Source organism: Amphiura filiformis, chromosome 7, assembly GCF_039555335.1.
Source record: "Amphiura filiformis chromosome 7, Afil_fr2py, whole genome shotgun sequence".
NCBI classification, from domain to species: Eukaryota; Metazoa; Echinodermata; class Ophiuroidea; order Amphilepidida; family Amphiuridae; genus Amphiura; species Amphiura filiformis.
Genome location: NC_092634.1, coordinates 14,285,387 through 14,301,622, shown reverse-complemented (window position 1 = coordinate 14,301,622; position 16,236 = coordinate 14,285,387). Strand labels below are relative to the sequence as shown.

Sequence of the window (16,236 nt, the reverse complement as noted above, 5' to 3'; positions counted from 1 at the left end):
TCTCTTATATTAAACAGTTTGATTTCCTATTTGCTTGTTCTCACCTTGTTCTTTTTACCATTTACAACTCTTGAACACCTCTTTTTATCAATTTTCTACACAAATTACACTTTATATATAATCTTCCTTTGTCTGCCATTGTCTTCCTCCTACATGCCTTTTACTTTCCAGTCTATTTTCCCATTGTCCTTCCTTTTCCTCCTTACTCATTCCCCACCTCTCTATTTCTTGTCTGCGTTTACCGTACCATATTTTACTACTTCTTATAAATTTGATTTTGCGTGTCATATTTCTCTTATACGTGGCAGTTGATAATTTGTATCATCATATTAAAATTTGTTTATTTTTCTGTAATCATGTTAACTTAGCACTCTCTTGATTGCGTCAATGGACCACTATATGGCATTATTATGTTTTGATGAATTCAAGTGTGTAAAAATATTGGATCCAAAACATAATACTGATAAAATTGGATGCCCAATATTTATTGGTGGAGCTATGAGTTTTAAAATTTTGGACTCGACTACTTCTCGTCCAATATTTTGAAACTCATAGCTCGACCAATAAATATAGGCTCAATCAATCCAATTTTATATCAGAATTGTGTGTATGATTAATTTAAGCAGTTTCTTGCAAACTTCTGCAATAGCATTTTTTGCCATTCAGTATGCTTAAATGAAAAAGAACAACCTAAATGTGACGAAAATTACATCTTCACATTGTTCAATAAAAATGCTGTATATGATAATGGGCTCTCATGGAGGAATAGAGGATTATTGTCTTGTACATGTATTATCCTCTGAATGAGTAACCCAGGTTATAGAAGAAATAAAACAAGCAAAGAAACGTGGAAAGTTCATAGAAGAAAGCAGGAATCTGATTATTGAAAAATTCAGGATTGGCAGATATTGTTTGCTTATACTTTTCATAAGTGGTCTATTGATGTATAATCAAAATTATAAAACACAAGGTGAACATATGAAAACAAATATTATGTATTTGTTTAGCTGGTGAATAAAGAGCCAAATTCTAGTTAGAGTATTAGGCCTATATGTAACAAGGTTTACAAATGTCACACAGAAAATGAGCATTGGAGCTGAAAAAAATACTTGTTTGATACGTACATTTAAGTTCTTAGGAGAAGTACACAAAGATACTCATACTGATGCACCCCTACATACCTACCTATAACTACCAGCAGATGTGGACACTGATACACCACTTGTAGTCATCACTTCCCAACTGTGTAACCATGGGCAAATGAGGATGTGAAAAACATGCTAGAGTTTTTAGTCTCCAACAGTGGACACACACAATTGAACATTATGAGTTGTTTTTTTTGCCTTACCATGGATGTGGTTAAGTTTTTAGTATCCAAGTCCCGGGATCCAAGTACAGATTCACACTAGCTCAGCAACTCTGGTCTTTTGCTATAACGTTTTCTTATGGTGTTTTACGTTTAGAAACTGTGGACATCCATGGTTCCTGTTCATCCACTGTCGTTCAGAGATATGTGTTTCCTCGTTTGCAAACACCCTGTGCACACACACACCCGACGCATAGACACTCTTGAACCCCACAAATACACGCAAAACTTGTATAAAATAGAATTTGGCTCTTTAGGTCATCCATTTATCTTATTAATACTAAATATAGAGTTTTTATTAATGTTGCATTTTGTTAACATGTATATTTTTATAATTAATGTAGTCTGACCTTTGACCCTGGAAGACATGAGACCCATAGTGCCCCAGTCCCGTGTAAATAATCCATACTTGTTGGTGTGTACATATATAATACTCATTTCCCCCAGATGTTATTTTATTGAGTTTTGGTCAGTTGTATATTGTTAAAATGTCCCCCTTGTGGTGCTGAAAATGCAAGTTTGAAATTTCTTTTTGTTTTACATTTTACAGTATCTCTTCCCCAAGTTTTGATTTTATGAGGATGATTGATATGTTCAACTTGCATTTTGAACAAATTTATTTCATTATAATTCAGATTTTTGTCACCACAATTTGTTGTGATGTTGCTCTTTGTCTGAAAGATTTCTATCAATTGGTACATTTATGTGATTCAAATCAAATCTTGAATGGAATTTATTTTGTATATGTTAGTCACATTTTGCAGGAATGATAACATTTCTTATTTCAAATTTAGTTTTTGCATTCATGTACACTCTATCAATTTTTCAGAATTTAATGATATTTTCCAAATGGTATATCCAAATTATGAACAGTCCATACTCTGCAGGCATATGGAATGTCCTACCAGTTATTACATATCAAGCTTCAAACCAGGATTTGCAGAGCTTCAATCTTGGCACCAACCCATGAGCATATTACATTACATGTTTGCTATTAATGCCTAGATTGGCCTTGACCCAAAAAGGGGGCCTGGTTCTTGCTTTTTCAAAATCTGGGTTTAAATTTTGTCTTCAAAAAGAACAAAATAAATTTTGAACTAGGTTGTCAGCTGATTTGTTTGTAGACGTTTCTGTCTGTTACACAATTACCAGGGACCCACTTCCTCTGTTAAAAGCACAAGTTAATTGAAAACTGAACTGTGTCCCATGGATTGTGATATTCAAGCTCAGCTTGGTTGAAAAAAGCGCATGGTTTGTTTATATTTTTGGCTCCTAATTAGGAAGCGGATAAAGAAAATGTTGCCACTAATGGTAATGCGACCCAAGCTGACACGGAACAGACACACAATCCTGTTAAACCTGTGAGTTTTAAAAATAATGAACCCAATCTTTGCTCTGTAAAGTTTTGCATTAAACAGAATCGCTTCAGTTTTCCACTTTCTGTGGAATGTTAAAAAATAACCATCACAAAACAGTTTTCTTTCTTTCTAAATCTATTTATTTTGATGAGTTTTGTTTTGAATTGTAACAATATATTATTTTGAGTTTGAAGCATCCATAAATTGCTCCTTGATTCATTGAAAAGAGGAAATTATTTGTTTGTTTGTTAATTGATATTTAGGAAACGTTAGGATTAGAATTGGGGTGGCAGCTGTTATCTGAATTACTGGCAGAAAATAAAGATACATTAAGCTTATTCTGAACAGAAAGGAAAGCTTGGGTGAACTGATATTAAAAAAAGAGTTTAAAAAAATCAGAACGGGTGGGGATTGAAGCAGCGCACAAAAGATTTCTGGTCTAGAGCTTACCGAACTGTGCCACACAGCAGTTGCTGGTGAATCTTTACTATTCATGATCACTTCCTCTCTCAGTGGCCAAAAATATTTTTGTTAACTTAAGAAGGAGGCCTTACTGCTTTACCCTAGCAGGGTGTAAGACAATCAAGACACAAATGATATATGCAATGATTGTAAATAAAGTATGTGGACCAAGAGAAACTGATCTTTTAACTTTTTTTTTTGACACATAAACGTCTCAACTGTCCAAACAATGATACTTGATTGTCACACAATATGTTATTATTTATTAAACAATGTTAACAGTTTGGGTTATCACAATATTTATTTGCAACGATTCAAAAATCATCATAATCTGGTACTTATTCTTCGATGTGCATTTTGCTGACTAATTGGAAGAAATATAGAGATTTAATTTATAGTTTAGTTATATTGTGAAACTGTTATTTCCATTGTCCAAATCTGGTTATTTTATCTTTCTTTAAATCTGGGATATTACTATAATAAAGTCATACGATAAGCCATTCTTTTTATAGTTAGTTTTGAATAAACTAAACACGGTAATAAATAAACATTTGAAATCAGTTAAACAATTCAAGTAACAAACAAACAAAGTTTCTAATTGGTTCATCAAATCATTCCATATTTGGTTGATAAATTAGAACAGTCGATATTGTAAGACTAATTTTACCTTAATAATACAGAGCAAATTAATTCTTTGTTTTCTTAAATTCTGTCATTTTGAAAGTAGCTTTAGATGCACGCTTGATATTAAACTTTGTCATCCATACAACATTTTAATGATTTTCTTTTGTTTTTGCTGTTTTTGGTTTACATTAATAAAATGAAGCATGCTTATGATTTTCTTTTCCTTTGACATTATATTTCAGTTTCCCTTGTTGTGTATGTTGTTGTGTGATCACTGAATTTGCACATGCAAATGTGATGTTGGATGCACATTGCACTTGCAAGAAGCATGGCAAAAAATCAGAAAAAATTATTCAATATTTGGACCTAATATTTTATTATTGAACATTGTTTCGTTTTCAGACAACTAACACATTTTCAGTGTGTACCAAATACCGTGGCTTCCTGCTCCAAACTCTTGGAGATAAAGATGTCTTTGATTGGCTCTATGCCTTTAACCCGTTATTAGCTGGTTCTATTAGGTAAGTTAACTAGGTTTAATCCAAACTCTTGGAGATAAAGATGTCTTTGATTGGCTCTATGCCTTTAACCCGTTATTAGCTGGTTCTATTAGGTGAGTTAACTAGGTTTAACTATATGTTTAAATATAACTATATGCAAAATATCTAATGCGCGATCATGAGAGCCAATTTGGGTACGCACAGATATTTGCATCAAGCGTACTACACAAGACCACATGTTTACAGCACAAACATGGCTTCTGAGAATTGACCAATCACAGCCTTAGTTGCGCGATCATGTTGTTCCACGAAATGTACGCTGATGCAACAGTGCACAGAAGGTACAACCTCTCATGATCAATCAAACTCCCTATGACCCTTGATTGATTAATAGGGCGTAAAAGGCAGGTTGATTCATCTGGTGCCAATTGGAGAAAAGGAATCGCAGAAAATGGTGAAAAATTACGTACTTTTACAAGGCAAAAAGCAACTTTTTTAAGCAATGTTGACAAGGTGCCTTCAGGAAAGAAAGTTTCCTTCTATGAAGACTTAACTTTTGAGACGGTTTGTATATTTGAAGATGCAAATTAAACTAAGCATAGGGCGTCCTGTTTTACCGCCATGTTCAGCAACTCATTATCATAACAAACCATGCCCGAGTTTGATTGACAGATGACATCAGATGCAAAGTAGTCTTTTTATTTCTGTCTTCAGTTATAATCAGAAATTTTGTTTTTAAGATTTAGTAGTAACTTACCTGAAAGGGAATCTGAACTACTATTTTTATATATTTTTGCAGGTCAAAACTTTCCCGGCGGTCTACAGCTCTAAAAGAAGAAGCCTGAAAGAAGAAGTCTCCACTTAGGTAGAGAACAAAGAATCCTGCACTGAACTACATACATTGTATCCAGACCAGACCAAGAATATCTCCAAATGCTTATTGCAAAACAGTACAAAGAAATAAGTAAAAACTAGAACATGTAACTGCTTATGTGATGTCACTACATGTTAACTGCTGTATACACCCTTCCTACTGAATAGTTAGTGGACATAATTCTATAGTTTGAGTGACTAATTGAGGGCTTTGTGTGTTCGTAAGGTGAAGCAATTATGGATAACAGTTCTTGTGTTGTTGGTCCAATAGTCTAAATTGAAAGCGGGTGCCTACAGATCTTCTTGAAGGTATACCAGAATGATACTCTCATCCCCAGAGTGCCATATTCTCAGAATGATGCTCTCATCCTCAGAGTGCCATATTCTCAATTTGATGCCTATGTGTATTTAAACATCAGCACTTTTACTGGCTTCTAAACTGGCAATTTGATATGTTCATGATGTGCTTGCATGTCCTTTGAGCATTAATAGTACAAGATCTGATTTTTTTTTGTGTGTAATATATATTGGGAATAAACCACATACTGTTGTCCATAATGTTCCATTCTGTCAGCGTGAAAATTACTTGCACAGAATAAGGCATTGCATATTTAGCTTTCTGGTAGTCAAACTTATACATTTCTCTTGCATGATGTTTAGAATACAAGTTAGAACTGGTGTGAGTCATATGCATAAATCTTGGTTTGTCAGAAAGCTACTGGTTTAAAGAAAAAAGCCACAATAATACAAAATTAAAGTAAGCAGGCTAAAGTTTTGGAACAAAATTAATGCAAGTGCAATTGGCATTTGAGAAAAGAAGTTAGCTGTGTTTCATTTACCCAAATTCGGGCATCCGTTTCTAAGGCTTTTGAATTTTGCCAAGGCTAAAGAGGTTGTGAATGCACATAGCCCAGTTATCACTCATAGAACCTTTGTATTTAGAAGAAGGAAACATGCTTATTATCAATGTGTAGAACCTGTCTGTACATAGTATGTATAAACTAGTAAATTAATAAATAGTCTATTTGTAAAAAAAAGAGAAAAGGGAGATATTTTGTGATGATATTGACGGATGCTAAGCACCATCATTATCTCATGCAAATATCACTATTGAATGTTGATGTGTAGAAAATGCTGTTTTGTGTACTGTACACACGTAGCACTTGCTCTGTCCAATGCATAGTGTGCATTGCTTAAATTGAAAAATAAAAAACGCCTTGACTGTTGTGGACCAATATGATGCGTATAATATGCCCAAATATGAATGGAATTTCATTTACAAGGCTCATGATACCCTTAATATGTAGTTCTTTAGGTTAGAATATTAGTTTAAAGAAATATAAACATCCACTCTGAAACAAACTTGAAAGGACAAAGCTAGCTCTTTGTGTTCTTTTTCATTATCGTTAGACTAGAGTAGAATTCAAAATGCCATACAACATAATTATGTAGATAATAGTACAGTAGTAACTAAAAGATGGTAGAAAAATAATCAAAATTGAAAAAAGAAGAAAAAAAAAAACACGTAATAATATAATGTAATGTGAGGTGCATTGAGTCTTGATTAATTAAAATTCCATTTTCAAGATTTCATTAAGCGACCAGTTCTGGCATTGAACTGAAATCATGTAAGGAATTTGTTTTGTTAAAAAGAAGAAAAATTGAAAAGTCAGTTTTTGACTGGAGTAAAATCAGCAAAACCAAAAAAATGCATACCTATTTTAAAATAATTTTTTGGGTTAAAGTTTCAGATTTAGTGGGATGAACTTTGCTAATCCTTTTTCTTCCCTAGGTCTTCTTACAAACTTTTTATTGTTATAATCATTCTACATTGCATAATTTTTCTTTTACTTGTGTTAATTTTGTTTTAAATGTTTGCCGTATTTAAGTATTTGATGATACAAAGACTGAAACTTCAATCATGAATTAATTTGATTAAAAGCTGTTAGGGTCCATAACAGCTTGGATAGGGTCCACACATTAATTAAATTTGCTTTCTCAAAATTGCCAAAAATATTTTTGCTTTTGGCATTAATTAATTTGTACATAAAATGAGTCAAATTATCATGTGTTTGTAAAAAAAAAGAGAATAATTGATTTACAGAAAACTTGCCATAAAAGTCTTTCATCATCTGAGAATTTTAAACAAATCATGAAAATGTTCATGTTTTCAACAAGTTTTGTGCAGTTACACTGTGTTTGTGTTAGTTGCTAAGTCAGATCTATCTAGAATACACTGAATACTCCAAAAGAGTCCATTTTGATTCAACAAAGGTGCATATACATAGTTATGATTAGTTAGAACCGTAAGCTTTTTAAATATAGAGAAAATAGAATGAGATCATAGATTTTGTTTCACCAAACAATACAAAACGATGTCTTCTTTAAAATGGCTTTGAAATCCAAATAGATTAAACCTTGATATAATTACTCCATGTAGCAGCATGTACCAGAAGCCAAAATATATAAAGAATGTGAGATTTGAATTAGACTGCTTAATACACAAATCTCTCAGCAACATTGCTGAATTTTGCACCGATGACATTCAAATAGCGTAAAATTCCCAACAGTAGTTTGCCCAAGCTAAAAATCATATTAGTGAAGAAAAGTTGTGCAGATTTCTAAAATGTAGGCTGACCAAGGGCATTCAATATGTATATTTTTGAACCAACTATAATTCCAAGAGAAAACCAGCTATATTTAATCATTAACTGACCCCCCCCCTGCTGCTAGGTACTGCAGTGCATTCTTGCATGGAAGTAGATATTGCTTGTGTAGCCACTGTAGGGATAGAGTCATATACTTAGCGCAGTAATATAAAATAACGTTCCTGTATGGGATGACAAATGATATATAATATTGTATTAAATGAAAAACATGAGTAAGATGCTATGCGAGTATGAGTTACAATGCTGACAAGTGCTATAGTGATATGTAGAATGTAAGATGAGATAATGTGACATCGAAAATCCTTGATAAAAATTCTCCTGTGATCTGTGATAAAGCTATATTAAGTTAATTATTTGTCTCAGAGCCCTTCAGAAATTCACAAATTATCGTAGAATGTGGCTGTATTTCTTCTTATTTTTTATTAATAATTTATTGCCTGCTGAGATGGGTAGACATTCACCTCGATGATATGTAGCATATTGGTATTGTATAGAAACAAATAAGGTGTATGTCTATGAGTGATTTCAGAAGATCATTCTTGATCATCATATGTAGGCCATTGATTTGGATTTTAAAAGTAATATAAATATAAGGAGACAAATATGAAATCCAACTGTTCAAGCAAGTGTTTATTAATGCGGATGGGGCTTTGAGACAAACAATTTAGTTAATATTGCTTAAGACATTAAGTTTAAATTATTCATTTTGATATTGCCTTAAGGCATGTGTGTTGTGTATCTACTTTGTCATTTTTCCTTCCAAAATACTTTAAGTTGTAAGTCATATGTAAGTCCACAACTTTGTGTGGGAGCACCTTGTACCAAAGTACATTCCATTTTGTGGTAACCATGGAAACTTGAGGGTTGTATTTTTTACTTTATCAACAAAATTGTTAAGGAATAAGAATCGTATTTACAATTTACAAAGATTTGCAAAACAGTATTTATTTGTAAAAATAAATGACATCTTTGTGGTATAAATTTTGGTTGGTACAAAGGAAATTATTTTATAAGGCAATGTTGGCAACAACCCCGTAACCAAATTTATGAAATATGTTTGATTGTTATAAAACTTGGTTGAGATGTTTTTATTGAAATGTCTACTTCCTTTTCTATCAATGAAAGTTGGAAAGTGCCTGAAACATTTCAAGATCATCATTTTGTTCTTCAAAAGCCATGAATATGTTTAATATTTCATTGAATTCCTTTGATGTTATTTTGATATAAGAATAGCATGTCAGTGGGTTCTTCTTTAGATGCTGACATGCTTTTTTAACTGGAATTGATTTTGTTAAATATGAATTTATTGATGCAAATTTAACCAAACATATCAAAAATTAGTGTACTAGGGAAATAAAAAAAAGTTATGGTCTCATAAATGATGTCCTTTTTCAATGTTGATGACATAAAGACAACTACATCAAAATATACATTATGTTACCAAAACCAGTTCAAAATAGCAATTATTTGAATTGAAACTAATAACAATATACACTTAATTTGTTCTTTATATCAACACAAACCCCTTTATGGATAAAGCATGATACTATTTACAGCTCAATTGATTTATTATGTTTCTTGAATGCTTCCAATTTCTTCACTTTAACAAAATGGATATATGTACCTTTTGGTGCAACACGTTAAGTTGACTTATCATTTTCATATGTACTGGCAATTTTCAATTGATTTATTATAATCATTCATACTCTGTTGATGTGTTCAGTTGATCATGACTCACCAACCACTCACAAATTCAAAAAATGTAATATAATATATACTGTGGTTCACCTCAGTTCGGTAATGACGTCAATGCTTTTTTGCGGTTGCGCCACAAATGTACGGACAAACTACCCTTGTTTGTGTGCATGTACGCTCTCTGCGTTTATCTTTGCGCATACAGTTCAATACTGAGCACAGCGAAATACGCACCTACGTCCCTACCTAACTTGAGGCGAACCACGGTATAGTTGATTGTCTTCAGAGAGACTAGAGATGAATTACAGAAGTTTTCACAGAATCGGGCTATTCCATTTGATAATCACACCCCTACTGAGGAAGGTGACAGTTAAATGTTCCACAGGGGATGTGTGGATTTTAAATGGAATTTCCCATTGTTTAAAAGAAAAGACATTCAAGGTGACTTCAGAAATATGTATTACTTGACACAATAAAATGTGTGGCGCTCTTCACCTCAGTTGAAAATGATAAGGAACCAACATGTTGAGAAAATGAGACATAACTTTTTTTTTAATTTCTTTGGATTTTTTAAGGCAAAGTTTATAATTCCACTTCCACAATTGCTGAACATGAGGTAAAATATGACATTAACTTGTATTTTGTTGCTTGAATAAGAGAAAAAATATTGTGTGTGAAACACGAAAATAAGTCAGTAGGTGATGTTGAAGTAAGTCAGTTGGTGTAACTGAACTCATGTGAGGTATGTATATTAACTAACCTATAGAAATATGTATAGTCTAAACTATAATGACTGTTGTTGTCTAATGTCCTGTTTTTCTTTGTTTTTATGAAATCACTAAAAAGGGTATTTAAGAAGGTTGAAAGAGTGATTTGGAAAGGTAATGACTACGTCTGGTTTAATACCCATGTATGTTTGTTTTGGAGATGTGCCAATATGTATGTATCTGTAATTGTGATATTGATTATAATCAGTAAATGCAATCAGTCTGAAAATCCAACAATTCTTTGGAATTCCTGTAGAAGTGATTGTTGACTTTGATCAGTAAACCTGCACTTATGGCATGAAATTGGGAAAAGGTCTGAATGAACTTGTAGGACAACAAAGTTGCAGTTGAGGTTAATACAGGACCAGTTTGATTTAAATGGCATAGTTGAAATAAATGCATCTTTGAAATTGGACTATTCCAGTTGAAATCCATACATGGATTTCAACCGAGTACCCAATGATTGACATGTGTGATGTGGTCCTAATTAAGGTCAACAGAGTAATGACACTCTTTGCTCAACTAAGTCTAAAACAAAAAATCGTAACCTGCATTTTGGATTAGTTTAAGGTGGGGTTCACAACAAGTGGCACATCTCCATAGGATCTAGTATTGTAATATTATCAAGGGATTAGCGCCAGAAGATCCTATCTACAATAGCTGCCCTATAGACAATTTCTGCAATCTATATTGTACACATAAAATATGACATCTGGCAGCTATTGCAAATGGGATTCTGCAACAACTCCTTGATTAGTGGATGGATTTATTAAAAATGGAGTGATAGGCAAGGGTTTTGATTATGACCTGTAGTATTTATATTGTATGTCGATGAATAGCATTGTAATGATATGGACGATGGCATATATTAATATGAAGTAGTTATTACAAAGTGTTTTAATGAAGGGTCTTTCTATGGTTCAAGTTGTACAGCATTTGTTAAATTGCCTATTCATGTGTAGTAAAATTAGTCTGGATTTTCATGGTTTATTTATCTTTCATGATAAGAATACTGAACTTTCTGTCATAATTGGACACATTCTGTAACAATCCCTTGGCTAAAACATAGGTTGTACCCAAGGGGCCACTTAAGTATCATTGTGTACACATGTGTGAACATTCATTTTTCAAGATAACCCCTAAACAAGTTTTACCATACCAACAAAAATATGTCATAAGCATTACAATTGTATGCTAAATGTTGGCCCCAAAGCAAGTTTTTGACCAAAAATGAACCTTTTTGATCTCAATCGGCAACAATTTTGTAAAATTACCCTGAACAAATCATAAAGCTACTTTTCTTGAAAATCCTTCTTTTGAACCCAAAATGCATAACATGAGTTGCAGATAGCAACAACAACAAAAAGTTACACGTTTCACCCAATGTTTTGGTCATGCATGTGTATAGTGAATTTCTTGGAGTTTGTAATTTATCAGTGCTACTGTTTCTCACCTATAGATTTGGCATATGCTGTACAACTTGATCCGTCTTGAAGTGCTAATGGAAATTAACATGCTAAAATATTTTATTGTGATCTTGCAACACTCCTTTGTGTAAAATACTATGCGTTTGAACTTTTAAGGACACGCATAAGGATTTCTCATTTAAGATGAACATTTGTAAAGACTTTTATATACTTGAATTAAATTTAGGCTTTAGTTTTAAATGAATATTTTTTGTTTTCTACGTACCAATGGTACCAGTTGTCTTTCCTTGTACATTTTAAACCAATTTTTTAATTGATTTCCTTACATATATTGCTCTATATTTCCTTCTGTAGAACCAACTAATTCAAGCATGGGGACTTAAGTCGTATGTTTGTCAATTGCATTGGTCAAAATTTTAACAACTTTGCTTCATAATGAACAATGTGATAATATATCTGGCATTCATCATGCTTTATGAGTTTGTATCCTTGAAAGCACAACGACAAGAAAATGCATCGTTCCATGTATGATTTGTTTTATTGAAAAAAAGAGGAGTACAGATTTTTGTTTTAAGTACAGAAATGATTTCTCATCAGTTCGCAAATCTACGGGAATCAAATTTGGTTACATGAAAAGGCTTAAAACAGAGCTGTGCTCTATCACCAATGTAAACATTCCTTTGCTAAATTCAGCCATTTTAATTGGAATAAAATTGGATTCTCCAAATGATCAAATTGTGATCACAAAGTAATGCATGCTGGACATGAGATATCTACAATACGTAGCAATATGTTGAAAACTAACAGTGAATGAATGATGATGTTTGTATCATGAAAATGGTGTGCAATGAATATAAATGAAAGTTACTTAAATGATGCACAAAAAGGTTTATTTTCTTACTACTAGTCGCCAAGGTTACGACTTTGGATGTGATTATGATGATGTGTTAGTCAAATGTTGTAAAAATACTAATGAAAATAGAAAAAGTTGCTATAAAAATTGAAAAGTTTGTTTTGTGTAGAGTTTCCAAATAGGACATATAATTCTGAAATACTAGTACAATCATGATAAGAGTTTGTTTTTACAATCTACACCAAACATACTGATCAATTTTTATGGCCATATTTACCCGTGAATGTACATAACTAATATTAATGTATAGTAAAATGTATCCTATGTATCACAAAAGTCTTGTTTGTTTAAAGGGGTAATACTAATTTCTGAAATGGTTATTTTTTCTTATTTTCTAAAATTAAAGGTATACAAGTCCTACTGTAAGTAGATGCCGTTATTTTCTGATCAAATATACTTTTAGATTTAAGTAATATTTAGATTAGTGAGAGCAACAGCTTTGGTATTAAGAGATAAAATACCAAAATACGATCATTTTGCTGTCTGGAAAAAAAATTATGCAGAAACAAAAATGCTGTGATTTGACTGAGTATACCTCTTCAAACTGACATCACTTTAAGTGATAGATATAATAATGCAATGTTATATAGAAGTAATGCAAGTCTAACTCACTGGAATATATATATTTATGTGATGATGATGATGATGTTTGTGTTGTCTTGAAAGCTATGTCCATTTTAGTTCCTGTAGTGAGATCAAAAATGTTTTGCATGAAAACAATAAACTCTGAACACAGCAGCATTGTAGAATTAGTGATTCCAAATTATTTTTTAATGAAGGACAATACAGTGGGCTCATGCCCAATCCTTCATTTGTATCATTGATTTTTGCTTAGTTGTGATACACATTTTATACACACTGCAGATAGATTTTAGTACTGGAATAACTTTATTTTTAAAGAAAATTAAAAGTTACCAGTTTTAAATATTATAATATTGCTACTATATCTTGATTTTACCCCGTCGAAGGTTCTGGAACATGATGACCCTGTTTTGTATCTATTCTTTGCAATGTTTAAAATGACAACATTACCAAATGTAATACCATTTATGGCAATATCAAGTTAGGTGTACATATCAAAACTGCTGTGTGTGTTATAGTGATAACAAGTAATCCACTGAAGCTGGAATTTATAATTCAGTTCTTAGCAATGAAATCGATTGAGATCCGACCAATCAGATGGCAAGTTTTGTAAGATTTGACCAATAAGCTGACTGCTTTCTTGTTGCATGGAAAGAACAACTCAGCTCATTGGTCAATTTTCATTGCTAGTGACTGGAGTTATATATTCAGTGTGAGCATACCAGAGCATCCGATACTGTTAAGCATATGAACAAGCCAAGCTGCATACTGCGTCCCATGTACTACCAGTATTAATCAAATTAATTGAAAAGTAGTACAAAGACTGGACAGATTTTGAGTGTATGTTTTGTTAATCAATTCAATTATTTATGTTAGAAACGGTCTTGGTTTTTGTGTACTGTATGGGGTTATGCTCATGGATTACTCTACACTATCACATACATAGCATTAGTGTGTAAATATGAAATGAGATGTGGATATGTAAGTAATCGTTTATAAGTTATGTCAAGATTTTTTGTACATGTATGTCAATATATTTTGCCAAATTCATATTTATTAGTTTTTGTTTATGATCAATGCAAGATGAGTAACTTCAAAACACTGATGCCACTATATAATAACTAGTGTTTCACTGTTTATTCAGGACTCTTATTTTGTGATGATGGTAATGACCACCATATTTTGATTATGACAGGTTTGGCTTACTATACTTACGTAAGGCTGTGTGAACTTTGTACCTCAGTGGTGAATTATAATACAAAGTTGATGCTAGTTGTTCAAGAAGATGAGGGAATGTGGATATTTAGCATAAAATCAGTGTTTTGAAGTTACTTTATATCAATTTTACCTACCCAGTATTTTCTTTTTTATTTATTTTTATTCTATTTAAGTTATAATGTTTCTTTTTATGTTAATTCAAAATCAAATTCCTACTCTTCAAAATAATAAGGATGGTTGAAATGACAGGGTACTTAGTAGAACTCTTTTAAAAACAACAAAATAAGATTCAAATTTTGCAAGATTCAAATCTTTCACAAATCCTTTTGGAATTTCAACCAAATTTTAGTAGATGTTAGTCAGTCTTTCGCCCCCGGACAGAGTTCAATAATTTAAAGGCTTGTAAGTAACTTTGAGACTTGTCTCTGGCTATGAGATTTAGTACCCACATTGTGAGCAGACAGTTGTTGTCTTGCAAGTCTCTATGAGTGAATTGAATTTTGACCATGGGTATGAGCATAGTATAGAGAAGTAGCAATCTTAACTCAATTTAGGACAGAATTACTTACAAAGGGTAGTCCCAAATGAAATTCATCCCGTTATTAAAACAGCGGTAGTTTGAGTAGTCGGGTTTGGGCTAATTTGCTTGTACTTCTGAACCAGAGATGACTATACAATATTACCTATTCACTATAGGATGAATATCAACCTAACATTATTGGTCGACCATAGGTTGAGTTTCCTTCTAATAGTGAATGGAGTTGAGTACTTGTGAAATAGTCCAATGCTAGAGGGCAACGTTCTAATACTAGTAGGCAAATTTCAAAACAAAAAAGCCAAATTTTTAATACTAGAAGGCAAAGTTCAGATAAGGAAAGTAATAAACACTCTCTGTGTTGAGGTCAATGTAAGTCAGCTAAAGTACTTTAAATCAAAATCGAATAATTTGAAAGGATCAGATCAGGCACATTTTATTTAGCCAGAAGTTTTGTTACTGAATCAGTGTGAAATATTGGCATATCGTTTGTGTAAGATATTCGTAATTTAGACTAGTGTAAAGACTATAAGTAAGCAGCTAACGGAATGAAGCTGTGTAATCATTCATTAGAAGACTTCTGTGCTAAGCCTAATTCTGATTTTTTTTTTACACAAATGATAAGCCAAAATATCATCTTATTTATAGTTTGTTACATGAAATCATGTTCCAGGGCCAGTAATGTTTTTACCTTGTACTTTGCATTCTTTCCTTAATTGCTTCATATACTTTCACTATTCATGTTCCAGGGCCATACTTTCCTTTTTTATATATTATGTATTATTTATTTATTAATTTGGCAGTAAACTGACTATATTATGATGCTATGAATGCCAAATGATGTGATATGTGCAACTGATGTAGTGATAGGCAAGATAAAATTAAAAAAACCACTGCAGCATGAATTAAAGTCTACAATTGTCTGAATGTTTGCTTGTGTCAAAGTATTACGTTAAAAGCCCCTTAAAATGTTTCATCTCTGAAACCAAAACAAGGCAGTGATAACAAATACCTAGCATAATATTTGCCAACCCTCAATGTTTGTGTCAAAGTATTACATTACAAGCACCCTTGCAGTGTTTCATCTCTGAAGCCAAACAGCAGCGATTTCAAGTCAACAAAATCCAAACAAAGCCTAAATGCAAAAGATTGTTATTCATTTCACTATGATGATGACAGGAGATACAGCATGCAGAACTGCATTCACCAAAAATGTGTTCTTCTCTAACGATCATCTTCCTTTATTT

The 16,236-nt window shown here is 32.4% G+C and overlaps 1 protein-coding gene and 1 long non-coding RNA gene across 2 annotated transcripts in view; both read left to right on the top strand.

The window, feature by feature from the left end:
• LOC140157661 (kinesin-like protein KIF1A) overlaps positions 1 to 4,335 on the top strand; it is a 204,542-nt gene extending 200,207 nt beyond the window's left edge. Inside the window, exon 41 of the mRNA XM_072180901.1 lies at positions 4,213 to 4,335. Within this exon, the coding sequence (XP_072037002.1) occupies positions 4,213 to 4,335 (123 nt within the window). The remainder of the gene's footprint in view (positions 1 to 4,212) is intronic.
• Positions 4,336 to 4,347: 12 nt separating this feature from the next.
• On the top strand, positions 4,348 to 15,899 carry LOC140156772 (uncharacterized). The gene is made up of 2 exons (XR_011859590.1): positions 4,348 to 4,423; positions 5,110 to 15,899. It is a non-coding gene; the product is annotated as an uncharacterized lncRNA (long non-coding RNA).
• Positions 15,900 to 16,236: the final 337 nt, after the last annotated feature.